The 15,231-nt window shown below is 37.6% G+C and overlaps 1 protein-coding gene across 1 annotated transcript; it reads right to left on the bottom strand.

The window, feature by feature from the left end:
* Window positions 1–178: 178 nt before the first annotated feature.
* LOC106658528 (putative mitogen-activated protein kinase kinase kinase 7-like) lies at window positions 179–767 on the bottom strand. The gene is made up of 2 exons (XM_014380530.1): window positions 460–767; window positions 179–389 (listed from the first exon to the last, which is right to left on the bottom strand). The coding sequence occupies exons 1-2, from the start codon at window positions 765–767 to the stop codon at window positions 179–181; spliced, it is 519 nt and encodes a 172-aa protein (XP_014236016.1).
* Between the last annotated feature and the right edge of the window lie 14,464 nt (window positions 768–15,231).

Below are 15,231 nucleotides of genomic sequence, written 5' to 3'. Positions count from 1 at the left end.
TCAGTTATAAACGACTCAACAAATCCGAAAATCTCATTGAGGCCTTAATTATCACCAAGAATTAACACGAGCTGAAATTTTACTCTACATAAACAATTATTGACGTTAATAATGACTCCTGTTTCTTGGAGATCATTTAGCTCATCAATTAAATGTTTGAATAATTTTGCATTCGTTGTTAGTTTTTTGTGCTTTGATGGTGGAGAAAAATTTCTGGAGCCATGTTGAGTGGAGTACCAGCACATTTGGTTTTTTCTTGTGTTGTCTGCAATTCGGTATTTAATTCACTTATTTTTGATACTCCTAAATCACATATCTTCACAAATTTTTCTGTGGTAACCATCACATTAGCTGGGTTTATGTCCCGATGAATAATCTTTTCAGGCAACCTATGTAAAAAAAGTTATAACAAGTAACATTCGGTATGTCATTTTAAGTTTATCTGAAACTTCTAAGGGCATCTTTTCTTGAATGCTTGCTTTGAAAATAAGATCTTTCAAAGTGTATCCTTTTATTAAATCCATAATAATGTGGAAATGTGAATTTTCAATAGCGTATCCCATTATATGAACAATGTTTTTATGCGTCACTTTTCTTAAAACAGCTAACTCTCTTATAATGTTTTTTGGTTTTTCTTGAATCAAACCAATACTTTTCACAGCTACTTCACTATCGGACCAATAAGCTTTTCGAACTTCGCCAAAGGCTCCTTTTCCCAAGATTTTTTCTGTAAATTGTAAATCTTCAATATTCACTTCGACAGCCATTTTTACTTTCATTCCTCTAGCAGCTTGTGGTTTCTCAATAGTCTTTTTTTTGGTGGGCTTGGTTTGGCAAAGTCTGTGAAATCTTTTGATGTTGGAACGATGAACTAGAAATTGTTATTACTGCCCACATAGCATGAAAGTTTGTTGAAAGCATTTCGGAAGCTTCCAAGAAAGTTTGGTAATCTTCCAGGAAGCGTTCATGGAAACTTTCAAGAAGTTTAAAATGTCCGCGACAAAATAGTCTCAGAAAACTTACTTGAAAGTTTCCTGAGAGATGTCATGGAAACTTCCAGAGAGCTTTTTTGAAAGTTTCCTGAACGAATTCTCGTAAGTTTTTTGGAAGCTTCCACAGGAAGCTTTCGGAAAGCTGAAAATGTCCGCGACAAAATAGTTTCAGAAAACTTTCATGAAAGATTCTTCAGTGATTTCATGAAAACTTCCAGAGACCTTTCTTGAAAGTCGTTGGAAAGGTCCTCAAAATGTATTTATAAATCTTTCTTGGCAAGGTTACAGACACTTATTTGGGTAAACTCACTGCAAAGTCATGTGATTGTTTACATGATAAGCTCATCGTAATTTAAAAAAAATGAGAAAATTAATTTATCTTAAAGTTCGGAGATGAACACCTCCTCGAATAACTGAGTATTCGTCAAAAGAACTTTGAAAAATCTTCATGAAGACTTCGAAAGTTAAAAATTCGCAGTCAAGGAGCTAGTACTTGTATAAAAATTTCCTGTTACCCACTTGGGAGTTCGATAAATTTATGTATACGCCACCTGTTGGCGATTCATGAACCTAAAAACTTGTTCGAAAGTATGTAGGAAGCTTTTCGAAAGTTTCACTGAAACTTTCGAAATAACCTTTCAGGAAACTTTCATAGAAACTTCTAAGAAAGTTTCCTGAAAGCTTCGATGAAACGTTTACTTATGACTCCATGAAACCATTCTCGCAATCTTTCAGAAAACTTTCAAGAAGCTTCCATGGAATATTTCTGGAAAGTCTTCTGAAAGTTCCTTAAAAGTGTCTGAAAAGCTTTCTTCAAGCTTTTATTGAATCTTCTAGAATAGTTTCATAGAAGCATCCCTGGAAAAATTAGGGAAGCTTCCTGAAATTTTAAATGAAACTTTCAAAAAAGTAATTTGAGAAACATTTTTTGTAACCTCTCAGGAAACTTTTAGAAAGATTCCATGAAAACTTTCTGGAAAGCACCCTGAAATTTTTTCGTAAATTTCCGTAAAGCTTCCTTCAAGCTTTTATTGATACTTCTAGAATGGTTTCATGGAAGCATACCTAGAAGGATTAGGGAAGCTTCCCGAACGTTTTAATGAAACCTTCAAAAAAACATTTTATGAAATCTTTATTGCAACCTTTCAGGAAACTTCCGAAAAGATTTCATAAAAGCTTTTCCAGTATGCTTCTGGGAAGCTAAAAAAAAAACTTTCTGAAAACTTTCTGGAATCTTTCATGGGAAGCTTTCTTGAAAGATTTCACGGGAAGCTTTCATGCTATGTGGGTGGGCTGTTTCAATAATCAACTGCATGAAGGCAACTTATCTAATAAACTTGAAGGATGACTATTTTCTTTTGATTTATCTGTTAATGGTTTTGGTTCCATTGTACTGGAATTTGATTCAAAATTTGCGAGGACTGCAAAGCATGATTTTTCATTTTTTTTTTTAGGTTAGTCCACAGATTCCGGGATAGTACGTTTTCAGAGTCGATAAACTTATTTTATTATTTTCAATATTAAAAAAATGGGCAGAGGTTTTGTTTCGTACTTCAATCTCTCGATCTAGATTCTCTCTCTTCAATCTAGATTTTTTATATTTTTAACACTACAAAGTAAAGCAACCGTATAAGAACTTTAGTTCTTTTATAGAGATCCAAGTGAAAAGAAATGTTAAGGTTATCGCACGCATAGGGTGGACGAGCGTGGCGAATTATAGCGCCGTCTCGCGCGCGCGGAGAGTGTGGCACCTACGGGCTTCCGTAGTTGGAGGTTTGTGACGAAGTGCTGCAGAGAATCAATCGGTGAAGCGACGATCAAGGTAAGCAGCTCAGAGCAGTAGAGAGTGAGCATTTCCGCAGAATTTCCCATGTCTTGACCAATCATGACGCAGGCAGTGCGATTTGATTGGTCGAGAATTCAATAAACGTAACGCGACGATCTATGCGAATCTTTGCGAAAAGTCAACGTCTCGTCGAGCTGCAATGCAATGCCGTGATGAGCTGCAGACTCGACGGTAAAACTTTCATCGCAACATCGCAAAATATTTTTTATAAGTTTTTTGTTTTTTTTTTTACAATTATTTTATTATGGCCGATGAATTTTTAGTTCCTCGCTTGATCCTTTCACGCCGTCAGATAATAATTTAGGTGCTTTGAGAGGTTTAATGGAGATGGATCTCGACAATTTTGCGATCGCCAATCGTCTCCAGTGTTTTGTTGAAACAGTGCGCGAGTGGCCAATCAAAACCTAGCAACTTTGAAATAGATTTTTAACGAACACTATTCAATACAAACGGTCGATATGTCCATACAGGTGGTCTATATGCTTTGTGCAGACTACACTCGTGTTGTCTTAGAAAAAGCGCGAATATTCGCGAAGAAAGAGATAGAGATGTAAAGGGTGAAGAACACACCAATGTTCACTTGACGTACAGGATATCTATAATACGTTCACATGCGAATACTCCTGCGGATTTCAATATTTTATTAAGTTTTATTATTAACAAATATCCCAGTAGTTAAAAAGTATGGATACTGAAAGTGAAATAAAATTTGCTATTATAATGTGTCCGGATGACAAAGTCAGAAAATATTGTAAACCAATCGAGGTTTTATTTTATAACAAAAAAGACAATCATATACAACCAAAATCTTGTACAGATTTTGTTAAGAACAAATTGTATAATGTGTACTGGAGAGTATGCAATAAAAATTGTAAAATAGCATCACAATACTGTCTTACACTAAAAAATTTTTCAGTTCTTCATTATATTCTGATAAAGGTGGTAATACAATATTTCCGTTTTTGCAACATATTTTTTTACTTTCTTCTTTTCAAAAATACGCTGAACAATATGGACATTTCCATGTCATGGGGCCATAATAAGATTTTGTTGAAATATTTTTTGGGATTAAATTTGCCTTGTTCGTTTTGCTTTTTTTATTTTTAATAACATAAGAAGAATCTACACATTTCCTTTTTTTTGGCATTTTTTTATTCTGTGGTGTATCGTGTTTAAGTCTGTTATTGTTCGACTCTTTCTGTAATAAATCTTTTTTTGTATATTTTTGTGGTTTAATGTTAATCTTTTCATGGAAATCTTTATTTTTTCTTTTCAATGTTGCTTTAGATAATTGTGGCGTTTCAACTTCTGTTGAAATATAATTTTTAATTTTATTTGATAAAGAATTATATCTTTGACATCTAACCGAGGTATTGTTCAAATTATTATTAATTTGATTGTTTTCATAATCCAAAATATCGAAATGACCAGTTCCATCATCTTTTCCAGAATATATTAACGATAATTTTTTATCATTAAAATTATTTCCATATTGACTTTTCACTACATTATTCTCATAAATGATGATATTTGTTTGGTAAAGTTCAGCGAAACTTTGTATTTCAATATCGCTACCATGAATACTATTCCGAAGCATACAATTTTTATAATCATCATTAGTTGTAACACAAGCATAATATTCATACATAACATTTTTCATTTTTTCCAGAATTGTTAAAGCTTATATAGATGAAATTTTGGAAACAGAAAGTCATGTAAATAAAGAAACAGGCAAGACATTTTCTGTTTGGAAATTTATATTAAACAACAACGCCGGTATGAAAATTCAGTGCACAGTTCATAATGAATTTATTGACAAATTTAAGAATAAAATTGGTTTAAATAAGGTAATTTTTCAAATAATAAAAATTTTGTATTTAACACAAAGATTTAAACTAGTTATACTTACAGATTTACTTACTTCAGAACATCCACATAACAAGCAAAAAAAATTACACTTTAGGGAATTCACCATTTGAATTTTTAATTAAATTTAATACCACCATCGAAAATTTAGGAGAATTTAATAAAAAAAATATTGTACCAAAAAAAATTAAATTCCATGATTTGCCGATACGACCAACTACTATAGGTAACATTATTTTATTGTTTTATTATTATTGTTACATTCCTAATTATTGTTAAAAAACACCACTTTGTTAAATTTTAAACTATTAATCAAATTTTTTTTCCATTTCAGTAATCGAAGGTTACTTAAGATCCTGCTTTGTATAGAATTCCATTAATAAAGAATATGAATTCATCTCAAGTTTGACAAATGGTATTTATAAACTAGACATTTTATTTAAGTCGACAAACAACAATATTCCAGCTTTTGATAGAGAATGTCATATCGAGGTCACAGGAGATTTGGAAATAAAAGGTATTACAATACAAATTATTACAAAAAAAAAAGTATGCAAAAAAAACTTATAACATCCTTATTTCCAGATTCTTCTTATGTGTTAATCATAACAAACGATGAGAACATAAAATTACTTGATGCACAAACAATGGATTTGGATAAAATAATTGAGGGCAATTTAGATGTTTTAAACAGCACATAAGCTTTGTATATAATATTTAGGGGGCGGAGCCCCCCTAGTATTATTATATATTTACTTGTACATAAAACTTTGCATCTTCGACCAATAATTAGAAGCATGAGACATTTCTTCTAAAGAAAATTCATTTAAGAATAGAAATACAGCAAGTATAGTTAACTTGAATTTAACATTGTTTTTTACTAAAAGTGTTACTTTACTTACAATTTATATTAACTTATTAGACAGAAAAATACCTGCAATGTAACTCATGACATAAATTGATAATATTTTTACATTGACCATTGCTAATTGTTAATGTGGCAGGTAGTTGGCGTGACTCCATTTTCGCGGTGAATGTCTGGCTTAAAAATCGGCTGTTAGCGGAGCGCCGAGCAGCTTCCGCCATAACCTGGTTCATCTGAACTAGTAAATAAAAATGATTGGATACCTACAGATCTAAGAACAGCATTTAATATGCGTGCCAAATTAAATGAATCGTGAAACGAGCTCATTGTCGCTGTGAACTATTTTCAAACTCTAGCCACGTCTATGCCAAGAAGATTACAAGGAGTTATCAATAATAACGGTGGACATACCAAATATTAAAATACTTACTCGCTTTACCGATTTCTCTATAGTAAAAAGTGAATTTCATTTAATTTACATAATTGTTTTTCAAACTTTTAATTTCATTTCCCTGTTCTCATATTTTGTGCACCGGAGCGACTCCATTTTCGCGGTAATTCTATGGGTTCACCCACATTCAATTGCACTTGGGGTTAGGCGATCTAACGTTTGCTGATTTAACCAGGTGCCAACGACGACTTATGCGGGAGCTGGACTTTATGCTATTCCATACTCATCATCGCATTAACATCCGTAACATTTCATACGACGAATTGATCGCTCATCGATAAACAAAATTATCAAATTACCTGTATTTGAATTACGTGGCGAACCAATAGAAATTCACATTCTACCTTTTTTGCATTAAAAATATTAAACTATCTATAATGTATATAGTATATGATTATGTGTTGCTGTAGTCGAACACTGCTCGAGCTACGAGATGTAGCGAGTCGTCGGCTAGTTGCCAGGTACTGTACGACTGAGGTCTCAACTCTCTTATCAAAGAAGTCACGTTTATTTATTCACCTCTATTTTGCCTCGTTCCAGGCAAAATTATCTTCCAAAATTACAAGCTTGCTTAGTTCTATTTCATTCACATACTTGGTTAATTCATCCGCGTGAATTACATTTTAGCTCTGTGCCACCTAGCGGCGACACGTCTACTACTTCACATACATCAGTGAACATAAAATTGATATTGATAAAATAAAAATATTATCTAGCTAATACCAAGTTAATTTGTTGTACAAAACATTAATTACATCGTATACTAAAAAATTTTCTTCATTTATATCAATTTTACTAATCATATATTTATTAATATTATGAGAACATAATTTTTGTTTATTAGATGATTTTATTATTTGATTAATTTTGATTGCTTAGCCCTGAAAATGAACGAGTTTGCACTCAACAACTTGATGGGTATAAGGCTCTACGAAGCATGAAAATCGGACAGTTTAAAAATTAATTCTCTGGCAATTGTTTTAGAAAACTTTTTTCAATATTTGCAAATGTAACTGTCACCATTGATCAATGATTATTGACTTTGTAAGCAGATCTACGTTTATAGCTGCAAGATTTTACGTATTTTTTGGGGTAGGGAAACAAAAGGTCAAAAACAAACGGTGCAATGCCAAAAGATCCAAAACCCAAAATTCAAAAAAATGTCCAAAGGTACAAAACATCCAATTTTCTGATGTCCAACTCATAATACTTTACAATAATTCATAGAATTTAATCGTATTTATAAAAATAATTAAAATTAAAATTTATAACGAGGTGAGTCTAAATCTCTAATTTTTCATAAAAATGTTTTGAAAATGAACAAAAAGCTTAGTTGTTATAGTCGTATTTAAAATACGAACGGCATCATTTACCCTACTATGCAAGCAAAATTGCAATGAATCATTTTGAAACTTTTTCGAAAATTCATCTCGCTCAAAAAAAAACTTTATTGTACGTAGCATAATATTATAACTTTACCTCCGCGTTGTAAAATCTTGGATCTTTTCGGTTGTCGCTCGACGTGCTCCCTTCGTTTTATTACCATCGATATGTATCTTTGATTTATCCTTTTTTTTCCTCTTAAATTAAAGCTTCTCTATTATAAGGACACTCATAATTTATCTTCAAGTTATTTATGTATAAAATATACACATAGCGCGAAGGAGCGAGCGCGCGCGCAAGCGAGCTGTCTCATTGTGACGTCAGCCTTTTAATGCATTAAGCCATATACATCTCAGCTTGGATATATATATTGTACACGCTCCGTATAATATAGAATATTTCTTCGGCAATCGAGAGTTGAAATTCAGCAGGCGTCAATGTAACGTTAAGCAATGCAATCTTATGCGAGCGCGTAGAATTAAACGATCGTATATATCGGTAAAATCAATGTAAACGGGTGGCCTAGCTGCGATCGCCGCGCCATGCAGCTAGTAACAGAGCATCAGTCGAGACACTTTTTCGGTTCGTTACCTTAGCGCCTCATAGATACCGAAACAAAAATGTGCCATTAGTGTCTTCTCTGGCCATACATCGAAGTTGCAAAAAGGAATTTTCAATTGAATCTCGCGCTTATAGACGCTGCAAAGTATCGGCTCGCGCTTGCCTTTCTAAAAGGGCCTTACATCGCTTAGGAAAATGCGCACGATCAGCCCGCGCGCGCATTTTAACACCCGGCCGCGCGCAATCTGCACGAATCTGCCGCCGCGCAGAGCTCTTTGTACAATTTAAATGCAGATTTAATGAAAAAAAAAAAAGAAAAAATCAAAAGCCATTGCTCTGCGCTATCTCGGCGCGCGGTATATAGGGGACGTATTATTGTCGCAACGGAGCAAGCCGATGCGCTCGCTTCATTGCAATGGGCCCATTATTGTATACCCGGCGAGGATTTACAATAAGAAGGGGTCAAATGTATAAAATCAACGTCAAAGTAGGTATTATGTAGATATAATGGCCGTCGTTACGGGAGCGCAAATAAATAGAAGACAAAACACACACGAGATATGTACGGTTGCGACTTGTCTCTCGCGCGAGCTGCAGATTTCACTCTAATTCCAGAGCCGCAGCGGCACGTTATAATGGTCGCGCGGGATCGTGAATCGTAAAATTTTTGTCAAGAAGCTAAGAAAGAAAGTTGAATCGCGAGACTTGCAGTATATGCGGTCCGCAGCGTATACAGCATCGGCAGCAACGATCGACGTTTCAATGCGCGCAGGTGTTCCGAGCTTCATCGTATATGCCAATAGACATAATCGCAGTTATGCGGAACATACCTCCCCTTACGTGTACGTGTGTGCTTTATGCTCATTGAGCTGCTGCTGCTGCTGCTGCTGCCGATGCCGATGCCTGCAGAGTTTCTATTGTTTCTTCAACTCCGACTGTAATGCGACTTTTTTTCTTTCTCTCTCTCTCTCTTGGAGTTTCTTTCTTTATTCATTTCTAGAGAGAGACAGAGAGAGATGCTACTCTACTCGGCGGAGGAGTGTCAATTTAGATCGGACGGCTCGAGATAGGTTTGTTTCCATTATATTAAGGTTCGGCTCGCGGCTCGCCGAGTTCGACTTCGCGAGCAGTCCTACACACACACACACATAATATGCCATCGAGGCTTTATTCGAAGCTCGTCGTAAATTCATTATTGGATGCAGCGCGCATAGATATATATATATACACACAGCTGCGCCTGGCTTTGTGAGAGACTCTCGCGCGGGCTGCGCTGCATTTTTTCCTCCGCTCGAAGCTGACATTATTAATCGCTGCGCACGTATTATAGCATCGGCTCGAGCGTGCGCACGTGCATTATGGTGTCGTGCGGTGCACGCGGCTCCATGTATATCGCTCGCAGAGAGCTCCGAAGTGATGAGCGACTCTGACTCATGCACCACCGACGACGACGACGACGACGACCTATCACACGAGCTGACGTTTGGTTTGGCAGCCAGCGCGAGATGCAGCGTCACGGGCCTCGTGTATACGCCGCTTGTTTTTTACTTTACCATTATCTTTACGCTATCGGCGAGCTCTGCAGGCTCGAGCGAGCCAAGTGTGCTGCGCTACACGAGCTAAACGCTGCTGCGATGTATACGTACTTGTTCCTCTCGTTTCGTGTTCCCTCGTGCGAACTAACTTTGTGTGAAAGCTGAGTGCTCGCGTCGAGTTGAAAAATCCTCCTCGCCGTCTGGGCAGTGTACCCTATGTAATTAAATTCAAACAAATTTGTCACCAGAACTTTACGACGGTTTCTTCATGATTCGTACTTAACGTCCAAACGTATAGAAATGCAACATTTTTCTAAAAACGTAGCTGAAAATCGTTAAAAATATTAGAATTAAAAAAAAGTATCTCGATATACTGAATACACTCGTATGAATTTTAATTCTGATTTTAAAAATCTATCGTAATTAAAAATTCACAACACCGCAGCATCTATTAACTATTTCTGTCCGTTTCTCTCTGTTATCTCATAAATTAATTTTAACGATTTAATTGTCCATAAAAAACTTGTTTATATTCTTGGAAGAAATCCACCATACTAATACCGAAAAAACCATAAAAAATATTTTAAATTACTTTAACATTTACAATTGGCTAGTCATTTTTGATTTTTTTCTTACAATTATGTTATGTATATGAAGCGCAATTTTAATGACCCGAAAATGACAATATAACTTTTTTTTTTAAATTTAGATTAGTTTTCAACGCAATAATGATACTTCAAGTCTACACCACTAGATGGCAAATATACCTTTACTTGTAAATCTGCAAGTTGTAACGTCAAAATGATTGTATAAATCAAAGGGTTTGAACAATTGAATTTAGCCAATTGCTTTCATAGTAGGCTATTTATTAACGGAAATAAGTGTTGCATTTCAGTGAATTTTGAAGTCAAAGGGCTAAACATTGATTGATATTAGTCGCTAAACTTTTGTTGAAAATTTGTTTGAATTTAACAGTGGGTCAAATTCAAAGTGTCTAGACAATGACCACCGGCTGCATCAGCAGCAGTAACGAGGCGTATCGTTTCACAACTCGAGACGCGAATTTTTTGAAAGCCCAAACTCCGATTATCGGCCACTGAATTAACATCAGCTTTTTCGAGCCTTCGATACATCGATTGTACGTGTGCCGCTTCGAGCTTACGCGCGCATATCTCTCTCTTTTTTTTTTTTATATTAAGGTGCGTGTCACCCAACGAGGAGTATATGCACCACTTTATTGATTCTTACAGAGAAAAAAAACTAAATAAATAAAAATACGAGTACAAGACAACAATTACATATCAAAAATTACAACAGCATATCTCTCTATCGTGTACGCACAACGTACCGGTGTGTGTGTGCAGCTACGAAATTCATATATAATAACTGTACAACATATTCCAATAGCCGATATAACGCGCGCAGAATATAATTTAACATGGAGTTCGGGTTGTGCAAACGATATATCTGCTCGAGCGGCAACCCCGCACTTATATTTATACACACGCACGTCGATTACAATTCAATTTTTCAGCTCGACGCCGTGCACATTTTTACAACGCACGGCTTACAGCTCATTTTAGCTTTGCGCGCACTCGGCATTTTATAATTTGAAAAAAATGCATAAAATACGTTTAATGATCGACGCGCTTTGCCGCACGCGCATTCGTGTAGATACGTAATATGTAATCCTTGTGGCATTGGCAAGAGTCGTGTGGTACACTTTGGAATAATTGAACGAAAAAAAAAGAACACTTGTGTGCGTTTGCGGGTTGTGGGATTAAAATTGCTAACGATTAAAGTTAGCGCGAATTTCGACATCGCTTTAAATGTCGAATTAGCGCCGGCTGCCTATACGTGTAAGGGCATTCGTACGAAAACTTATTGATTGTTGTACTTGGGTACTTTTAATTTGCTAATCGGATGAAAAAAAGCATGATTATATGAGCCACACAGACACAACATTCTGAGAGAATGTATAATATCAAGTCCAGGTTTTCGAAGTCTATCGAAGGCTCGTACTAGATAAGTAAACATAACAATTTATGCACGCTCGACAATTCCGATCAATTTAAATAATTAATATCCACTGCTTCGTGTTGCCAAGCGCGCACATACAGTCCGATTTTCCCGCAGTGATAAGTGATTCAATTTTTTTTTTCTCGAAACGAAAATTAACTGACACGTACGTATTATAATATATGCTCGCGTTGCTCGACTTCCTGACTTGGCAATGCACTTGCTCGGAAAATATTGATTTGGATACAACACGTGTGTCTTATCTTTTACAATGTATCTATACAAGTACATAAAGTAGGCATTGTACGCGCGGCGGCTGCGCGCTCATAATGCATATAAATATATAAACACGGTATATATAAACGTTGCGCGTCGACATTTCTGAAATTTTAAAATATATCCAACTCTTCACACATGGGAAAAGGACTGCACTATGCGATATAAATCATTGATTTCTATAATATAATATGTATCCCTGGTACATACGTACACACACACACACACATACATCCATATAATATCCAAGTGCGAAACCATGAGCCGCAGTGACAACGCGCGCGGCTCCGGGGGAGCTAAAAAAAAATTGCTACACTCTTTACAGCGCAGGCATAGGCTCGCGAGATCGTTTCGCAACTCGAGCCGCGCGCGTGCTTATATGTGCGAGCATGTGTGTGTATGTGTTATACGCGAGAACATGTATTTCTTTATAAACACAAATCAATATAGCTCTCGTGCGCTCGTTGTGTATAGATTATATGTATGCCGGTGTGTGTGTGTGTGTGTGTGTGTGTGTGTATGTTGTACATTGTACACGATAAAATATATACCACCATTGAGAGTCGCGTCTGAGAGCCCGGAATATAATTCGCGCTCACTGGGACACGGCGCAACAGACGGAGATGGAGAGCTCGAGAGCCCGATTTACCGTTTCGATTTTAGAATCTCCGAATTTCATTCGTCCGCGACGAGATCGAGCTCGCAGCTTCGAAGCCGTTGCTGTTGTTGTTGTTGTTGTCGTCGTTACGTCTCGATCGATTTCTTATATCATTATATACACTCTTTTGTGCTCGCGTCGTGGCTCTTCCCGCGTATCAATAATACAAAAAGGAAACCGCAAGTATCGGTCCGCCCGCAGAAGAATCAATTCGCCGCCGCTGCCGCCGACGACCCAAATCTTACGCGCCGTCGAGCAATTAAAGCGTGTGCTGTGTATACCGATTTTTCGACCCCACTCCGCATATAGCACGAGCGCGGCCCAAATGACTTTTAATTAGTCGTCGATACGTCGTGAATTGCGCGGTGTCTATAAGTCTCGCGCTCGATCGCGACTTTATGGTTCCTCGCGCGAGCGCTAATTACTATTTCCCTCGCGGTTGCATATTGCATGTGTTACGCGCGCGGGGGCTTATCCTCTGCGCGACATCGCGCGTGGTTAACTTTTTCTCGCGCGCAGCAAAAATGTCAAACGATGTAACGCTAGGCCGTTGAAAATTCCTCCGCGTGTCCTCGGCGAGGTACGTCGCGAGCTTTTTTCTTTACATCGTACATTTATGCGCCAAAGAAAGAGAGAGAGAGAGAGAAAATGGCACGCGGAGATAATTCGTTCTCTTATATAGCGATCGCGCGCAAAACTCGTAGGAACGTAATTTGGCCATACACATTATATATTATGTATCGCCGGCCTATACCGTATCGTATATTATGATACGCGGGCAGCCGCGCGAGGATGGCAGCTCTCACTTTCCGAGGCTTCGGACATCGGAAAAGTAAGATTTATTCGCTGCGGCTGATAATTCAGCGAGTTCATTTGGGGCCCCTAATGGAGCTTGATCGATTAAAGCGTCGCTCGCGAGCCTCAATGAAGTTTGGATATTTATTGCGCCAGCTTGGCGGCCCGAAACGTCGATGACAGTACAATATATGCGTTTTTTATAACCCGGTACACTCGCACACAGACACAGACACACACGATCGCTGCGTACATATATTTTTTGCTCGCAGAATTTCACGCCAAGCCGCCTGCTTAAGTGCTCCGACGTAGCTCGAAGTGCAGCGAATATAGCCGCGCGGCGTAGGTGTTTATATTATATAAGTAAATTTCCAAAGTTTTTGATCCTCGGCTCGCTGTACAATGGGGGAGCTGAGCTCTCGATAAAGAGGAACATTGTTAATGCGCCGTGTCTATGTGCGCATGCAGCATTCGTAGCAGAGAACATATATACAGAGAAAATCTATTATAAACTTTCTTGAAAGCAATTATTCGCTGCCCCGGCTGCTTTCGCCCCGGAGAATTCGAATTATCCCACCAGCTGATTTCGATTTACGATCTTCGACGAAAATATGTATACCTTTTTGAATTGTGCGCTGCGTCGTCGTCGTCGCGCCTCGTGCGCTGCATCTCTCTCTCTCTCTCTCTCTCTTTCAACGTGAGCACGAGAGATGCCGCGCGCGGATAAATTGTTTTGCGTAATGGATTCGATCGAAAAATACTCCGGTCCCGAAAATAGTCGCGCTCGAGTCGGTACATACGACGCACGCGACGAATTAAGTATGGTCGCTGCTGCTGCTGCTGCGCTACAAAGATCGGTGTCGAGGAATATAATTGTGACACGCGTGCTGCTGCTCGGGCCGCGCCTCTATGCAATTATTATGTGGACCACCGCACGTACACACGGCACTTCCGCAACCGCGTATGTATATATACGTTCAAATTCAAGACTCGACCGCGCGGTGCCGAATTTTGAGGAAAAACCCGCCGGGTAATTGAGACACGAGCGGCGCACCACCGAGAGAGTACTTTGTGCAGTGCACTTGCGCCTGCATTCGACGTTACGGTATATCACATCGCATTCGTATATATGTGTATACTGGTACATCATCGTTATTTTCGATGCGCGCACTCGTGGGCAAGAGCGGGCCTGTGCGTGCGAGCTCGCAAGAAAGCACACACACACATAATGCTCGGCGGAATGAGCAGCAACGATCGTGCGATCGACTTTTCGAATTCAATGCCTCGCCTGGCTAATGAAAGGGCGCAACATCAAACAGCTCTTGATGTATATATTATTGCCAATTCGGTGTGAATATATACCCCTCGGAGGCGGCCGACGAAAATCTACTTATTTTCTAAATTAAACACACGCGGGTGAATTGAAACGATAAAAAATTAAGGGGAAAAATTGAGAAGACTGTTACTTTCGATGAATGGGTAGAATACTGAGAGAAATAATTATTATTGTAGCGTATGGTAACGCAGTGAATTAAAGGCACTAAGGGAAAAGGGTTTTTCTTTCATTTCAGTTCGTAGTCGAATAATTCTTCGCTAAATCGAATAATAATGTTTAAAAATTCGTATCTCCGCTTGTAATTAATTTTTTTACTAGAATGAAAGCTAATTTTCTTTCAAAATAGCTCAAGAATACACGACTATACACGAAGAAAATAATACAGGCCTACCTCGTTATACGCGGGGGTTACGTTCCGGAAAAGTTCCGCATATAACAAAATCCGCGTATAACGAGGCAAGAAGCGAATATTTAATAAAGATTTTTTATTTTTTTAAAATATATCATTATAAAAATCTACAGAGGTTTCGAAAAAAAATCGGTAACTTTGCAATAGCAGCTATACACTTCCGTTCTCTGATTAAATTTAGAATTTTCAGTTTTTCAGCCAAATTCATAGCTTTTCTTTTTTTTATTGGAGTTTAAGAA

The sequence above is a fragment of the Trichogramma pretiosum genome, unplaced genomic scaffold, assembly GCF_000599845.2.
Source record: "Trichogramma pretiosum strain Unisexual culture from Peru unplaced genomic scaffold, Tpre_2.0 scaffold2, whole genome shotgun sequence".
NCBI lineage: Eukaryota > Metazoa > Arthropoda > Insecta > Hymenoptera > Trichogrammatidae > Trichogramma > Trichogramma pretiosum.
The sequence above is the reverse complement of the archived record's forward strand: the minus strand, read 5'-3'. Positions and strand labels throughout refer to the sequence as shown.